Raw genomic sequence first — 16,542 nt, forward strand, 5'->3', positions numbered from 1 at the left:
AAGAAAATAGGCAATGCTTTTAGCATATTATGGTTCAGTATTTCGAGAAAGATAAAAACACAACTGAAATGCAAAAAAAGATTTGTGTAGTATATGGAGAAGGTGCTGTGACTGATCAAACGTATCAAAAGTGTATGAAGTTTCTTGGTGTTATTGACATTTTGGCCAAATATTTCTTTGCTGTGGGGCTGTCTTATCCATCGGAAGCTGTTTAGCAGCAGCCCTGGCCTCTACCCACTAGAAGCCACTAGCAGGAGATCGCTGACATGCTCAAAATATCCAAGTCAATAAAGTTATTAGTGAAAAAGAAAAACATGTCTTTTATTTTATGGAAAAAACTAAACAAACCTTTTTGGTCAGTCCAATACCTTTGATGTTTTTGCACATTCTTCCACCTGGGATGTCTTTGCCTGGTAAATTTAAGCTTAGCCTTTCTCTTATCTCAGGCATTAATTCCTCTAGGTCCTTGCTGCTCAAACTGTTTCCATGGACTAGTAGCTCCGGCATCACTGGGAACATCTTGCAAAAGCTCCAGCTCCACCCCAGACATTCTCAATTGGAATCTGTACTTTAATAAGATCCACAGGTGTCCATTGTTTTGGGTTAACATTAGAGAAACATCATTCTAGAAAATGTTCATTGCCCTCCCACCGCCCCACCTCTATCCCCCCACTCCCCTGCCTTCCCACTGGCTCGCCCATTTAGAATAGGTGATGGTTTGTTTGCCTTTAATTCCCCACACGTGGGCCTCCCCAGCACATAAATTGGTTGGAGGTGGGGTGGAGTTGGTCAATTCCACATCCCCGTGTCTAGCGCCGTGTTGACCTGTTCACTTTTTAGAACTGTGTCGTCGTTTTCCGACACCACCGCTTTGTAGGGGAAGAGACACAGATGACAGTTTACTTCCGTGCTGGGCAGTCGGGCTCTAAGGTAGGGCTCTCTTTGTCACTGATTGGTCTGCAGTTGTCGTTTGTTGTAGATTTCACTTCTGAAAACATGGCGGGGTTGGGGGGTATGCTTCTCTCTGATTTCTGAAAGCCCAGGCTGGAACTGTGTCCCTTTTGCTCAAAATGTTAATACCTGTTAAACATCAACACCCCTGGGAGGAAGTGCATGTTTCACTTTATGTGGACGTTGAGCAGCAGGCAGGCTTTGGCAAGCATTTGGGAGACACGCGGAGATAATGGCAGAATGCTGCAAAACAGCTTTTGACAGATGTTACCACTTTTTTTATATTGAATCATGCTATGGGCCATTTTTCCGTTTCAAAATTCACATTTCTTATCTATGATATTTCAGGGCGGGACTCCCCCCCCCCATCCTGCCTTTCATCCAGCCCTGTGGTCAAAACAAACTACTGAAAGGAATCCACGCCCCGCCTTCCTTATTTGTTTTAAAATTGCAGACAGAGTACACTGATGTTTATTTCTATACTGATGTTTCTAAGCCCACGTGAAAACTAAAGAGCCGAGCGGAGCTTTTGGTGAGTTCAGGAACCACTTGGTCTTTTCATTGTGGAAAGAATATTTTGGGGATGGAGAAGCGGAGCAGACAGACAAGCTGATGGGGGGGGGGCCCTCAGCCAGAGGCTGCTGTTTTGAAGCAGCAGGAGACAGATGAGGGCTTTGCAATCAAAATGTGCCCAGAAACAAGACACTTCTGTCCTGCAGGGCGGTTGTTTGTCTTATGCCAAAGGAGCGAGAGGTTCCTGGTACTGCTTACCAGCAGCCGTTCTCACAATTAGCCACACAGGCCACAGGGCGGGTAATTACATTCAAGAATGTGTGACTTTGCCCCCCTTTCTGGTCTTACACTGTACTTACTCCTCACCAAGAACACCAGCTCCAGCAGAATTATGACTCTGGGTTGGTCAGGTTTATGTCCTGTGGAAGCACATATTAGGTTGTCTTTCTGTCCTGAACTGCTTATCCAAGTGTTCATAGCGATGCTAGTCGTGGTGATTTGCCCAGACCTGGGGCCTTGGGTGCGGTTTGGTCTCTCGGTTGACACCTTTGGAGTGTGCCTCATTGAGCAATCTGACGCAGCTGAGCTGTGCAGGGTGGGTAGAACAGCTGCAGCGTTCTACACCCTGGAGCGTCCAGCCCGAATCCCCTGAGTCACATTTTCCTGTGGGGCTTGTGGCCCATCCCAGTGGAGATTTTTAACAACATCCTGTCAGGTTTAATGGTGTTTTAAGAGTTGCTCTTGGAATCTGAAAACCACACACATTTTTTGGTTTTTTTTTTTTCTTCCCACACTTGGGGCATTTGTTTTAAATGTTAAATAATTACTAAGCTTGGGCTCTTTTACTATGCTAATTTTGGAGGACTTTGGTGGAGAGACTTTTACGCCTTCCGATTTCTCTCTGAACAACTGCAAATATGTATTATTAATGATCATGAGAGGAGCTCTAGAGAGTAAAAAATTAGAGCAAGTCGAAATTATTCCAGATGTAGAGAGTTAGAGAAATGATAGTCAAAGAGAAAGCAACATCTACCAGAATATTCAAAAGAAAAATTAGTGGAGTTAAGACAAAGAAAGTTTGTCTTTAATTATGCCCCTTATTCAAACACTGATATTCTCTTAAAATCTCTGCAAGTCGGGCACAACATCATTCTTCTGGTTCTTATTACACCAACTTAAACTGATTGTCCAGGGGCCTGGTTCTCATCCCAGTTCTGCTGGAAGTGCACTCAAGCGCACCTCAATCCACCTGTGCCCCGGCCACATCGGTGAGGAGGGTATCTCATCCTCACCTGCCCTTCCCCTGAAGGTTATGTGAGTATTCGGAAAGGTGGTTGTTAATTCTTCTTTCTCAGAATAAAATACAGGGTCCGGCACAAGTAATGCCCCCTTTTTATTACGAAATCATAAGCATGTAATTCTGTTACATAACAATATCACTCAAACACACCATATGACATTTTAGGTGAATGTTCAAATTAGAACTATAAATTATTACACCCATACTATTGCCTACCAGCCACACTCAAGCAGGTGTTGTTTCTGCCAGACCCTGTATAATAATAGAAGATGCCACGGGAACTATATTTTTCCCTTGGAGAATCCATAAATTTTTCAAAACATGAAGAAAATAGTTTTTGACAGTTCATTGGAATGACTCAGTTAAATTGGAATAAAAAGAGCAATGATAAAATTCCACTCGACGTGTGGAGAATGCCGGGGGAGCTCCCCACTATATGAATGCACTGTGATTTCTAGCAGAGCAGACACGTTTTTAAAAAGCATTTACTCAGAAACCCTCCTGAGCTCACTTCTCCCAGTGAGGTTGTGAGTGCCGGGTCATCTCTCCGTCATTGGGCTGGAATTCAACGAGGCATCTCACCCTGTTGCATAAAGGAAGATGTGGGGAAAGCAGAGCTACTCAGCCCATCTGGTGGGAGCTGTATTGCACACCCCAAATATAGGCAGAGACGAGAAAGGCTGTATCTGATGGTTTCACATAACTACACTGTCACTGACACCCACGTGAGTGCCACCCGCCTGCCTAAGGCACCAGAGCATGCAAGGACCAGAAGAAAAAATAGGCTTAAAACACAGGAATTACACCATGGTTACCCATCTGTTCAGGGAGGTCAGGGGAACCCTCTGGGCTCTGTCAGTCTTACTCAGATGTCACATGTTACCCCATGTACATTTTAAATGTTACTGTGTCCGCTTCTGTGGATGGTCAAAGAAAGAACAGACCACAAAGACGGGACAAATGGAAAGCATGGTTTCCGCTGTGACCCAAACACTGAATCTGAACCCCGGACTCTCAAAGTGAGCCCGATACCATTCTCTCTGCACTGCTTCCTGTCATGCATGCCAGTTCCCCTGCAGTTCCTTACCCACCACAACAAGGAGGAAGGGAGCCATTCTTCATTCCACCTGCTTTACAGTCAAGGGTATCTGATTAAAAATAGGTAAAAGCGTAAGTGAAAACAATTATCAAAAACTTCTCAGAATGATAGTGCACATGGGCTTTCTCGTGTATGTACTTTGTCTGGTGTTATTTTTCCCTTTAGAACTTTCCTTTTGTATATTTAGCACTAGGAATATTCTCCAGAATGGAAAGGGCAATCTCTGACTCTGGGAAGTAGCAGATGGATGAAGGAGGATTCTGAGAAGAGGGTGGTTAGCTCAGTTTGAATGAAAGTGCTGGATTTCCATCTAATTACAGCCATCACATTAGATAGTTTCCAAGGATCATTTTATTTTTATAGATGCCCAAATCAGAGAACCCTAACTTGATAACGTCATTACTATTCTTAACATATACCACCGAAATCCCATGATCAGCCAGCTAAATTTTTTCAAAGGCCCTTGAATACACAATACGAGTCCTTTGGTAGTTTACCTTTCTTAAGGAAAGAAATATTTTAGACCACGCACAGTACTCCAGACTCGGGGTTATTTGACCCCCTTTACTCGCCAGATGCTCTCCTTGGGTTTTGGTTTCCCTGGTGTGTGCTCAGCTCTGTGCTTCCTGACAGTCCTCATGCCCCACCCCCTGCTTCCCAAGGGCAGACGCTTGCCCCCACCCCCTCTGCTGCCCCTGGGAAGGCCCTGAGCCCAGCCCCCACCCTGAGACCACTAATTGAGGAGGTGCTGGTGGAGGCAGGGCTTTCTGGAAGGCTCTTACCCAGTAAGATCACCCTAAGGATTAATAGCCTGTGACCTTCTGTTAATGCTTACAAGCTGCTTTATTCCTAGAAAGCTGTGGGCCTCCCACACTAAAGAATGTAATATACAACCAGAGTGATTCGATATCTCTAAGTAGTGGCGGGGGGGGGGGGTTGGAATTTAGGATACAGTTCATTCTGAAAATCCAACGATAGCCTAGTCAACTCCTGAGAGGAAAAACGGATTTCAGGTCCCAAGGGTGTTCTCTTGGAAAAGCTGGGAGCATCTGGGGAGGCAGTAATTTCTGTCTCTTTGTGAGGAGAATGCTTTAACCTTGTGCTGATCAGAAGCTAATTAGCTAGACACATACATACATACATAGCTCCAAAGAAAGAGAGAGCTCCTAACTTTTTCAATGGCACAGCATGACTGCAAATATCTTTACAACCTTTTTTTTTCCCTTTCTGATATGTCTGTTCTGTGCCTGTGGCTTTATGGTTATGCAAAAGGCAGTATTGGAGGGGGTTAGGGGGTGGCTAGAATTACTAGTTTGTTTAAAGAAAGGGGATTTGCAGCTTCTAGAGGAGAGGGAAAGAAAATGAGCTTCTGTAGAAATAAAGAATGTGCTTTGTTAAAGGGTTTGACCATGTCGTGACTCTTGTCCTAACAAAGATATTTGGTCTTTCCAATGAAAGCAAAGCCAACAAGCCCAGAGAAAGGGTCTGGCTTAAGGCTGCTTGTTTCTGAGGAGCCGGCTAGTTAGTGCTCACAGTGACAGCAGGAAAAGCCAACGTGGTCTCTCCTAGTGTGAAGGGAGCTTTGCGAATCCCTCAGTCTGTGGACGGTTAAGGTGTGGCCCAGGTTAGACTATGAAACACCTGCCTTTGCACCCATGAAAACCACCCAGGATAAAATTCTGTTCCTGTGCAAATAATAGGATGTGGGAATTTTGGAAATTCAAGGACCGCATACATGGGAAGGTATGAGAGGTCATTTCCAAAATGCAGTTATCATACTGCTGCTAGTTAGAAGTCACTTCTGATTTTGACTGTAGGTATTTGTATCAAAATTGTCCATTTTAATGAAGAATTAGAAAGGTAAATATAGGAGAAGAAATATCAGAAGAGAAAATTTCCGGTAAGCAAACTTGGCCAACAGATTGTTGGGGGTGGTTTCTGAATGCTAAAATAGGAGATGAGACTTTTTTACTTTCTTGGATCTGTGCAAAGTGGAGCAAATTCCTGACCCTATCTTGCCCACGGCTTTTCTGGGGGGGGGGACCTAAAAGAAAGGAGTTATCTTGTTCAATTCTAATTGCTGTCCAATCTCCTGACTTTTTAAATTAAACTTTTCATTTTGAGACAATTATACATTAACATGAGTTGTAAGAAACAATACAGAGGTATGTCATCTACCCTTTATTCAGTTCCCCACCATGGTAACACCTTGAACATCTGTACTACAGTGTTAACCAGGGTATTGACGCCCACGCATGTTCCCGATACAGAATGTTTTCATCCCCACAAGGATGCCTTGTGCTGCCCTTTCACAACCATACATGCCCTCTTCCCTCCTTAGCCCCTGACAACCACTAACTTACGTTCCGTTTCTATCACTTTCTCACTTCAAGAATGTGAGATAAATGGAATCACACAGTTTATAACTTATGGGATAGGCTTTTTTCACTCAGCATAATTCTCTGGAAATTCACCCAGGTTTTTGTAAATATCAATAGTTGGTTTCTTTTTATGGCTGAGTAATATTCCCTGGTAAGGATGGATGGATGTACCACAGTTTGCTCAACCACTAACCTGCCAAAGGATATCTGAACAGTCTCCAGTAGTTGACCACTATGGAAAAATCTGCTATAAACATACATCTTAACTTCTCTGGAAAAATTCCTAGGGTACAATTAGTGGATTGTAAAGCAATTACATGTTTAAGTTTTTGTTTTTAAGTCAAATGTTTTTCGGAGTAGCTGAACCATTGTACATTCTCACCAGCAATATATGGGTGATCTAGGTCCTTCTCATGCTCGTCAGTGTGTCATTTTGTCACAGTTTATTTTAGCCATTCCAATGAAATGTATAGTGATAGCTCATTATGGTTTTTCATATTCTCTTAGTTATTGGCTACTGACGCTGTCAATTCATGTGCTTATTGTTATCTATACATTCTCCTCAGTTAAGTGTTTCTTCATGTGTTTTGCCCATTTTCCAATTGTTTGGGGTTCTTTACGGTTCAGTTTTGAGAGTTTGTAATTCTAGATACTAGTCCTTTGTCGGATATGTGGTTCACAAATATTTTCTCCCAATTTATACCTTCTGTTTACATCTCCTCCTTATGGGCAAAGTTCTACATTTTGATGAAGTCCAGTTTATCACTTTTCCCTTTTATGGGTTGTGTTTTGGAGGTCAAGGCTAAGAACTCTTTGCCAAGCCCAAGATTCCAAAGACTTTTCTATTTTTTCCCTAAACATTTCATAGTCCTTATATTTTGCATTTATGTAATGATCCATTCTGAGTTAATCTTCATTTCAAGTGTGAAACTCTTAGACAATAACTGCTCTATATCTGCCAAACATCACAGAAAAAACTGTCACCTCCCCTCCTGGACTAGAGGGTACCCTAGGCATCCACCCTCACCACACTGTTTTATTGAGCAGCTACTATATCCCGGAGTCATAGCTCCCCAGGTGTCTCAAATCAGTGACACCTGTCTTTTCAGAACCTGCCTTTTCAGGTAGCCTGGTGTGGACGAGAGAGCTGATACTGGGACCTGTAGGGCTCAGTTAGAATCTGGCTGTGTGAGATCAGCCAAACTGCTCCGCTACTCTTGAGTTTCAGTTTTTTCCTTTGTGCTAAGATGGCTTTGAGGTATTAAATTAGACAAAATACGTGAAATGACTTGTGCAGGGGTGTTCAATAAATGGATCTCATTCTTCTCCAAACAGATCCGTTGCAGCTGTTGGAAAATTAGCAATGGGCTGTTGTCAGAGAACAGAAAAAAGCCAATTGTGCACAGCCAGCCCTGACTTTTCTAAGGGCTAATTATCTGGTTTATAGATAAACTAGGAACCATACGCTCTTGCTTCCCAGCTTGGTGGCCAATGTTTCCACTAGTACCCAGCAGCTATGTTACTAGGCAAAGAGCACAGATAAAATATTCTTTTTTTCTTTGTAATCCTCACCTGACAATATTTCTTTCATTGCTTTAAGAGAGAGGGGGCGGGAGAGAGAGAAAGAGAGACAGAGAAGCATCAATGTGAGAGGGAAACATCAATTGGTTACCTTCCCATACATACCCTGACCAGGGATCTCACCCACAACCTGGGTATGTGCCCTGACCCCGAATAAAACCTGTGACCTTCATTTTATGGGTCAACGCTCCAACCAACTGAGCCACACCAGCCAAGGTAACTTGATTCTGATTGGAAGATTTAAGGGAAAAAAATCGACATGATGAGAACAGATTTTCTTTAAACTTAATTTTTTTTTCATTTTATCATCTTCATTAGATTATGGGGAAAAATGTGAAATAGCCATAAAATTAAATCTGCTATCAAACACATAAAGAAATTCTACCTGTTCTATCTAAAGAAAAAAAATTGTCAGGTTACCAGAGTGCAGTTCTTGAAACCATTCATGTGGAATTTTCTGGTTTTTTAAAGAAGCCAAATTTTACGAATTACTTTTGAGCTCCCTTATCGAATAGTGTAACATTGAAAATTCAGCTGTCACCTTTACTTTTACATTTTCAGCAATTACCATTTTATTTGCAATTTTTTTCTTTTACTATCTTCTCTTTCCCCTATTAAAAAAAGTATAAAATACCTCCTTCCTCACTTTCTTAAAATCTGTCTCCCAGGGACATCTCCAGAACTATGTTCGGAATTAATCATGTTGTGTTGGATCGGCCACAAATATTTTATTTTTATACAGTTGATTTTAAACTAAGCATCAAGGGCATTTTTTAAATGGCCATATACAGAAATCACAGAGGAGCAATGAGCAGGAAGGTGGGGTGGGGTCATTTCTAATTTGTTTCTTGGGGTCATAGGAAGACTGTTAAGGATCCTGCATGTATGCATCTTAGCTCCTTTTAGCCGCATCTGCTTGCGTCTCCGCCATTTCCGTGCACCCCGCCCCTAACACTGGACCCTCAGAACCTAGAGGCTGCACAGATTTCTCAGCCTCTAGAACTGGACACACCCTTCATCAGTTTATTGTCTTATCCTTTAGCCACAGCATGTCATAAGGAGAAGTAATTTATTTACATAAAGGAAGTAGATTTTTACTTGTGGGTGTACATATTTTGAAGTTTGATCCTGATATTGTTGCTAATACTTATCCTGTTAAAATTAAACACAAATCTTTTGACTAAAAGACTAAGTCTGCGTTGATACTACATATAAAACCTGCAAATTAACCTATGTTTGGGGAAGTCAGCATTTTAATTGGTTTTGGCACCTGATACTGCACAAGAGGCACTGTGTCCTGGGTTATAACACATGATTCTCATCACATCAGACAGTCAGGGGGCAGGGGTGGGAAAGTGAAAAATAAATCTCTCCATAGGACTGATATTATACTAAATGCTCACGCACTACAATAAATCGACCTAAGAATAGATTTAATGATATAGATGGATAACCCCTTTGTTCGGCTGACTTAATCTCTCATGCAATAAAATCTGCCGAATTTGGAAAATTGGTGTGCATGTTTTCTTTAATTTCCTTTTGCACTGCTGGCCACGCCCAATGAACTAATTTAAAATTCTTTGCTCCTGTGTTTTCATCCTATTAAATGCTCACTCTTAATACATTTTTTTCATTTTTACTCTCCCAGCATCCCACCTCTCAGAGGAGCAGTTCATCGAGACAGCCAGGGAGAGAGCCTGCATGCTCAAGGTAAGGCTCAAACATGAGTTACGTTGTGTGACTGACAGATGAAATTGGAGTACTGTTAATGCCTTTAGACCAAATTTCTCTCCAATTTGCTTGATACAACTAAAGCAAACATTTCAGCAAACACACTTTGTTAAAACATTATTTTCTGAACTATATTCCATTTCCCACATGTACTAATGGCTAATTAACTGTCGTCAGCAATTCCTCTAAAAATGGTCAATTAAAAGTTTAATTTTAGAGATCTAATTAATGATAAACGGAGGAAGAGAATATTAAGATATAGTCAGCTGACCTCATGGCATTTCTAACTGTCAAGTGATCACTTGATCTTGTTAAAAGTCAAGGCAACTGCTCTGTTGTTTTTTCAGTGGAGATGGGTACCTTGGAAAGGTGATGAAGGCCTGTGATGCCTCATATTTTCAGTTTGGGATTTGTGTGGGAGACAGTCGTTCGACCTTCTGTGACTTCCTGCTGCTACTCCGGGTCTCTGTCTAGTACTGTCTTCGAGGTTCACTTCAGGAGCTCCCTAGAACAAAGGAACAATTAACTAATGTGCCACCAGATGGCAATATTTGGAAAGCCATCCAGGGAGGTTTCAAAGCTATGAGCTATTATCATTCAGAGAATAGTCTCACAAATTATAACGTCCTAGATTTCATCGAAGGTGCTCCAAATGTCTTTTGTTTTACTTCTTATTTCCCCACAGCATCAAACTTTTTACTAGGGGGAAGAAAAGGAGTGTGGGGTATGTGTGTTGTTTTCTTTCAGTTTTCATTCTGGAATGATCACATTAGAACTTCACTCTCTTTTTTAATATATTTTATTAATTATGCCATTACAGTTGTTCTATTTCCCCCCTTCATTCCCCTCCACCCTGCACACCCCCTCCCCCACCGTTCCCCCCTTTAGTTTATGAACACATGTCTCAAGTTCTTTAGATTCTATATTTCCCATACTATTCTTGCCCTCCCCCCTATCTATTTTCTACCTACTGTCTATGCTACTTATTTTATGTATCTTCTCTCCCCTTTCCCTTTTCCCACTACCCTATTGCTAACCCTCCATGTGATCTTCATTTCTATGGTTCTGCTCCTGATCTAGCTGTCCTCTTAGATTGCTTTTGCTTTAGGTGTGGTTGTTAATAACTCTGAGTTTGCTTTCCTTTCACCGTTCATATTTTTATCTTCTTTTTCTTAGATAAGTCCCTTTAACATTTCATATAATAAGGACTTGGTGATGATGAACTCCTTGAATTTAATCTTATCTGAGAAGCACTTTATCTGCCCTTCCATTCTAAACGAAAGCTTTGCTGGATAGATCAATCTTGGGTGTAGATCTTTGGATTTCATGACTTGGAATACTTCTTTCCAGCCCCTTCTTGCCTGTAAGATCTCTTTTGAGAAATCAGCTGACAGTCTGATGGGAACTCCTTTGTAGGTGACTGTCCCCTTATCTCTTGCTGCTTCTAGAATTCTCTCCTTCATTTGAATCTTGGCTAATGTAATGATGATGTGCCTTGGTGTGTTCCTTCTTGGGTCCAACTTCTTTGGGACTCTCTGAGCTTCCTGAATTTCCTGGAAGTCTATTTCCTTTGCCAGATTGGGGAAGTTCTCCTTAATTATTTGTTCAAATAAATTTTCCACTCATGGCTGTTCCTCTTCCCTTTCTGGCACCCCTATAATTCGGATGTTGGAATGTTTAAAGATGTCCTGAAGGTTCCTAAGCGCCTCCTCATTTTTTTGCATTCTTGTTTCTTCATCCTTTTCTGTTTGGTCATTTTTTTCCTTCTTCTGGTCCACTTTTTTAATTTGAATCCCAGTTTCCTTTCCATTACTATTGGTTTCCTGTGCATTTTCATTCATTTCAATTAGTTTAGCCTTCATATGTTCCTCTAATTTGTGGCTAAAATCAACCAGTTCTATGAGCATCCTGATCACCAGTGTTTTGAACTGTGCATCTGAAAGTTTGCCTATTTCTTGGTAGCTTAGATTTATCGGCTCTGGGGCTCTGAGTTGTTCTTGAGCCATGTTTTGATCTGTTAATGCCTGTTAGGTATGAGGAGCAGAGCCTTAGTTGTTCACCAGGGCAGGGCCACCCAGGTCGCTGGTTTGTGATGCTATATGTAGGGGCGGGGTCAGAGAGGGACAATGGTGGTCCCCTCTGCTGCTTCCTGCCACTGGGCCTACATGGTCTGTCTCACTGCTTACTCCTTCACCAGTTTATCTGCGTGCAAATGTGTGACCGTGGTCAGCCGTCAGTGGATCCACCACCTTGTGCCCTCAGTGGGTCCGCCAGCTTCTCCACACCTGGGATCTGCCCACGGCTGCTGTCGCACCTGGGTGGCACGTCCGGGTTGGTCCGGTGGATCTTTCCTGCCCAACCCTGCTCTGCTGCTGGCTCTGCCCCTCTTACCAGTTTGGCTGAAGGATTCGTTGTCATCAGACTTCTGTGTAGGTCAATTTTCTGTGGTTTGGCTGCATTTTTGTTGCTAAAACTTTGTTGTTTTTAAACTTAGTTGTTGGAGAAGGTGCAGTGCTTCCACCTATGCCTCCATCTTGGCAGAAGTCCCACCTAGAGCTTCACTATTAAATAATTCTTTAAATTAGTGGTGAATATTAAAAGCTCAGATCAATGGATAATATACCATATTTGCCTTGGTTTCTTTGTGATAAGTGGTATGATTGTTCATCATTTTTAAATAAATTATTTTAGAAAAGAAACCTAAATTTCTTCTCCTAAAGTGAAATATTCAGGTACGAAATTACATGTATTAAATTGAAATAATTTATTTAAGTAAGATGAGTAAACTTTTCCCCTTTTGCTCTAATGCAAAAGGAAATACTGCCCCATGAGTGGTGTCTGAAAAGCTGGACCTTTCCGAGACCAAAGCTGACTCTAGAGTAGGGTTGGGACGGAAGGAAGCGGAAAGGCATCTGAGGGCAAGTGAAACAGGAAGACCAAGGAGAAGGGTCACCTAAGCTTACCTTGTGCACATAAAGCAGTTCCCGAACAGATGCTGAGTGCCCTTTGAAACCTGCTCTGTATACTAGCCCTTCTGGTGGGGAGCATGCACGTCTGGAGTCTGGGATAGTCCTGGTTCACTGATGCTGTCCTTGTGTATGGTCTGTTGAGCACCTCCTTTCACCCTCAAAATATCTTAGTTTGGATGATAAATTATATAATCTCCCTGTCTTCCAGGTTGGCATGGTTGAAAAAAAAGTAGCATAAGGCAACCCAGTGCTTAAATTGGGTATCTGTTTATCAATGTCTTTGTGTACCTGAAGCTACAGGACAAATGTCTCTTTTTCTGTAAGGAAGCACAGTAGATAAGTCCTGCTTTGGGAGCAATCCAGTCTCTGTCACAATTATTCAACTCCTTGGAGTGCGAAAACAGCCATATACCATGCACAGAGAATGGGCATGGCTGTATTCCAATAAAACTTTATTTGCAAAAACAGGTCATCATTTACAGACTCCTGTGAGATAATAGACGAGAAGGGGGTAAGAAATGATAGGGGACAAAAGAGAACAAAGAAGGCAGCCATTCTTAATTCCTCTCCCCTTCACAGACCTGCTGGGTTGCAACCTCTTCGCCCTCTCATGAACTAATATTTATAGTTTCGTCGAGGGAGTAATCTCATCAGTTGTATGGGTTCATGAGATTCCTTTGCTGAGTCTAGCTGCTTGCTTCTCATTCAAATCCAATTCTGCACTGTGTACAACATGCCTCTGCTGTCATGACACAGAACGGCATTCCTGTTCAGGTACCACCTGAACCCTCGAACAGCATACTGGAGCAAAAACAACTTAGTAGACAATTTAATGTTGTGCTTTGGTCCTCCCTAAATAAGTATCTATAGAAAATACAGCCACATGAAAGAAAGGTTAACGTTGACTATACCAAAATTTTTATACAAAAACAATACACTTAAAGGAAACTTTGGGGAGGGGGGAAATCACCTGTAACACCATCCAAAAGAACTATCTTTAATTTTACACATTTGCTTTTTCCCTAAGTATCCCTGTTTTTCTGCAGTGGGTGCCAGAGTGCACACGGGCTTCGCACTTTACTGAGCTGTGCTCACAAGCACCCTTTACCTGTCCTCGGGCCTGTCGCTGGAACAGCAGAATAGCATTATATTCTACCAACATGCCATAACACTTCCCGATTTTTCACCTAAAAACGCTACGCTATTTTTTTCCAGACATTGTTGATTTGGTTAGGTTGGTTTGGTTCGGTTTACCTTGGGGTTTTTGTTTTGTTTTGTCTGTCTATTTCTTTAAGATTATTATTAAAGATATAATCATCGTAATCTACTTTAATATATTTTCCCCCAAAAGGTTTGGAGTACAACATTTACAAACATTTGCATTTTGAGGTACCGGTCTCACCACAATTTTATCAGAAACAGCATTTATTTCCATAATATTTATTGAATGGCTATAAGTAAAGGACTGTGCTAATTGCTTTGATGCACACACACACACACAAAGATGAACAATGTGTTTATTCCACAAACATGAACTGTCGTGAGCTAGGTATTGCAGGATTTCAGCGGTGGGGTTTCAGTGGTCAGTAAGGGATAGCCCCTGTCTCAGAATGTGACCTTTTGGGGAGCGAAGATCCATACATAAGTACCTATAATCAGATATAGAAAATTAACACTCCACGAGAGAAGTACAGGTAAAATGTCATGGGAGTTTGGGGGTGGAGGGGTGGAGAAGGTACAATGGCATCCAAGCCGAGCCTTGAAAGTAAGTTGTATTAGGATATTCAGAGGTGGTGACCTTTTCCATTCATTTTATAAACATTTATTAATTGCCAAATACTAAACACTAGAGATAGGAAGGTGAATAAGACAGAGTTCTTAGACTTACTAGCTGGTGAAGTGGAGAGCCTTTAAAAAAAATCCTGAGTGTGACAAGTAGGACAGCTCATCTGGCAGAGGACACGTTGGGGTAGGGATGAAGTGGGGTTTCCTTTTTTCTAAATGTATGGGGTGACATTGCTCAACGGGGTCACATAGGTTCAGTTTTACATTACTGTGACACGTGATCTTTGTATTGCATTTTGTGCCCATCACCCATGGTCAAATCACCTTCCGTCACCATGTATATGTCCCCCTTTACCCTCTACCACCCTCCCCACCCCATTTCCTCTGGTAACCACCACACTGTTGTCTGTCTGTGTCTCTGAGTTCCAGCTTTATGTCCCACATCTGAGTGAAATCATACAGTTCTTAGTTTTTTCTAACTGACTTACTTCACTTACCGCAATATCCCTCAAGGTTCATCCATACTGTTGCAAATGGCAGTATTTCATCTGTTCTTATGGCTGAGTAGCATTCCATAGTGTGTGTGTGTACACACACATGGGCACACCACCTCTTTTTTATCCAGTCATCTATTGAAGGACACTTGGTTGTCTCCATGTCCTAGCCACTGTGAATAATGCTACAGTGAACGTAGGGCCATGTATATCTTTGCGAGTAAATGTTTGAGAGTTTTTCAGGCAGATACCCAGAAGAGGGATTGCTGGGTCATATGGTAACTTTTAGTTTTCTGAGGACTGAACCACTAAATTGTTTTCCAAACAGGCAGTAACAGGCGATGGAGAGGTTGTGGAGAAAAAGGAGCCCTCACTCACTGCCGGCGGGGTGTCCACTGGGGTTTCCGTTGATGACAGCTTTTTCATGGCTCCTCTTTTGGGGCAATCTTCATCATCAGTTATTGTCAGAATCTGTGGGAGGTCCGCCTCTGAAAGCTTGAAGGCTATTCTAGTTGAACTGACCAGCATTTCAATTAAAACTGGCCTCCATTTACAATGAGTACCCCCAATAAGTACACGTACTGAGAATGCATGGGATCAGTAAGACCCTCTCTCCCGGCCCTCACCAGCTGAGGACCTCTAGGAATTACAGGGTCTCATTTGTGTTTTTGTATTTGAAGCAGCTGAAAAGAACCTGAATAATTATCTAATCCAACTCATTTTATAGATGAACATTCTTGGGCGATGAGAGATGAGTGACCAGCCTGTCATCAGACATTTGGTAACAAGCCGCAGCACCAGAACCCTGGCTTCTGACTCTCACATGCTTGTTCTGTACTTGCTGCTCTGACTTTTCGCTGCCTCACCTTTACTGTAGGGTAATGGGAACTAAAGAGAATTATAAGCATTCCTTGTGCACATAAGAACAGTATGCATTTTATCCATTTCAGAGCACAACAAAATACTTAAAATCTTAAATTAAAATTTTCTGTCCCTTACCTCGTGTAGGATCTGGGCACATCATTTGATCTCACAAAGTTATTACATCTTGAGTCTGTTGAGGGAATAATTTGAGTGTTGGGTACATCACGGGCACTCAGGAAATGTTTGTTTCTCCTTCCTCCTAGAGCTACTTGTTCGTCACAGATTTCTGTCTGTTTATTGATGAGCTTACCTTCTAAGATTCATGAGAATTAAGTGATAGAATGAGGGTACATTTTTAAAAGTATCTGGTGCAAAGCCTAATGATCACATATCTGAATTTCACTTAACAAAAGTAGATATTTAGAGGTTTTTATTCATGGTTTTTATTGTCTTCGGCAGCTTATTTTACATGATTTGTGGACATTTTGGTGAGACTTAAGAATTCATTAATTTTTTTCTGTAATTTGCATTTAAATGATTTGTTAAATATAGAAAGATAATAAAGAAAATATGGCTAAATATTAACAATTAATTAAATATAGCTGGTGGGAATGAGTGTACGTTATACTGTTATGCAATTTTTTCTATTTTTTTGGTTGTTTTGAGGTGTCCCAGGACAAACTTTTTATGGAGAATTATGTATTGAATATTAAGCATCTACCACAGCCTCATCAGTGTGCAAAATGCAGAGGATACATTTTGAGCAAAAAGGCAGGCACTTCTGATGCAGGGTGCTAAGCACTACGGTGGGCGGGCAGGATGCTCTGAGGCCCCAGCAGCAACGGCAAAGCCAGAACTAGTGCAGAGAAATCAG

General features: G+C 41.7%; 1 protein-coding gene across 2 annotated transcripts in view; it reads left to right on the top strand.

Annotated features, from left to right (window-relative positions):
• The window catches only part of MAPRE2 (microtubule associated protein RP/EB family member 2), a 145,924-nt gene that overhangs the window by 12,796 nt on the left and 116,586 nt on the right, over window positions 1-16,542 (top strand). For both annotated transcript variants that reach the window (XM_037154462.2, XM_037154461.2), the window contains exon 2: window positions 9,474-9,535. Coding sequence is in view for 1 of the 2 variants with exons in the window: in XM_037154461.2 (XP_037010356.2) it covers window positions 9,474-9,535 (62 nt within the window). In the remaining variant the exon portion in view is untranslated. The remainder of the gene's footprint in view (window positions 1-9,473; window positions 9,536-16,542) is intronic.

The sequence above is a fragment of the Artibeus jamaicensis genome, unplaced genomic scaffold (genome assembly GCF_021234435.1).
Source record: "Artibeus jamaicensis isolate MK-2021 breed Jamaican fruit bat unplaced genomic scaffold, CSHL_Jam_final contig_354, whole genome shotgun sequence".
Taxonomy (NCBI): domain Eukaryota; kingdom Metazoa; phylum Chordata; class Mammalia; order Chiroptera; family Phyllostomidae; genus Artibeus; species Artibeus jamaicensis.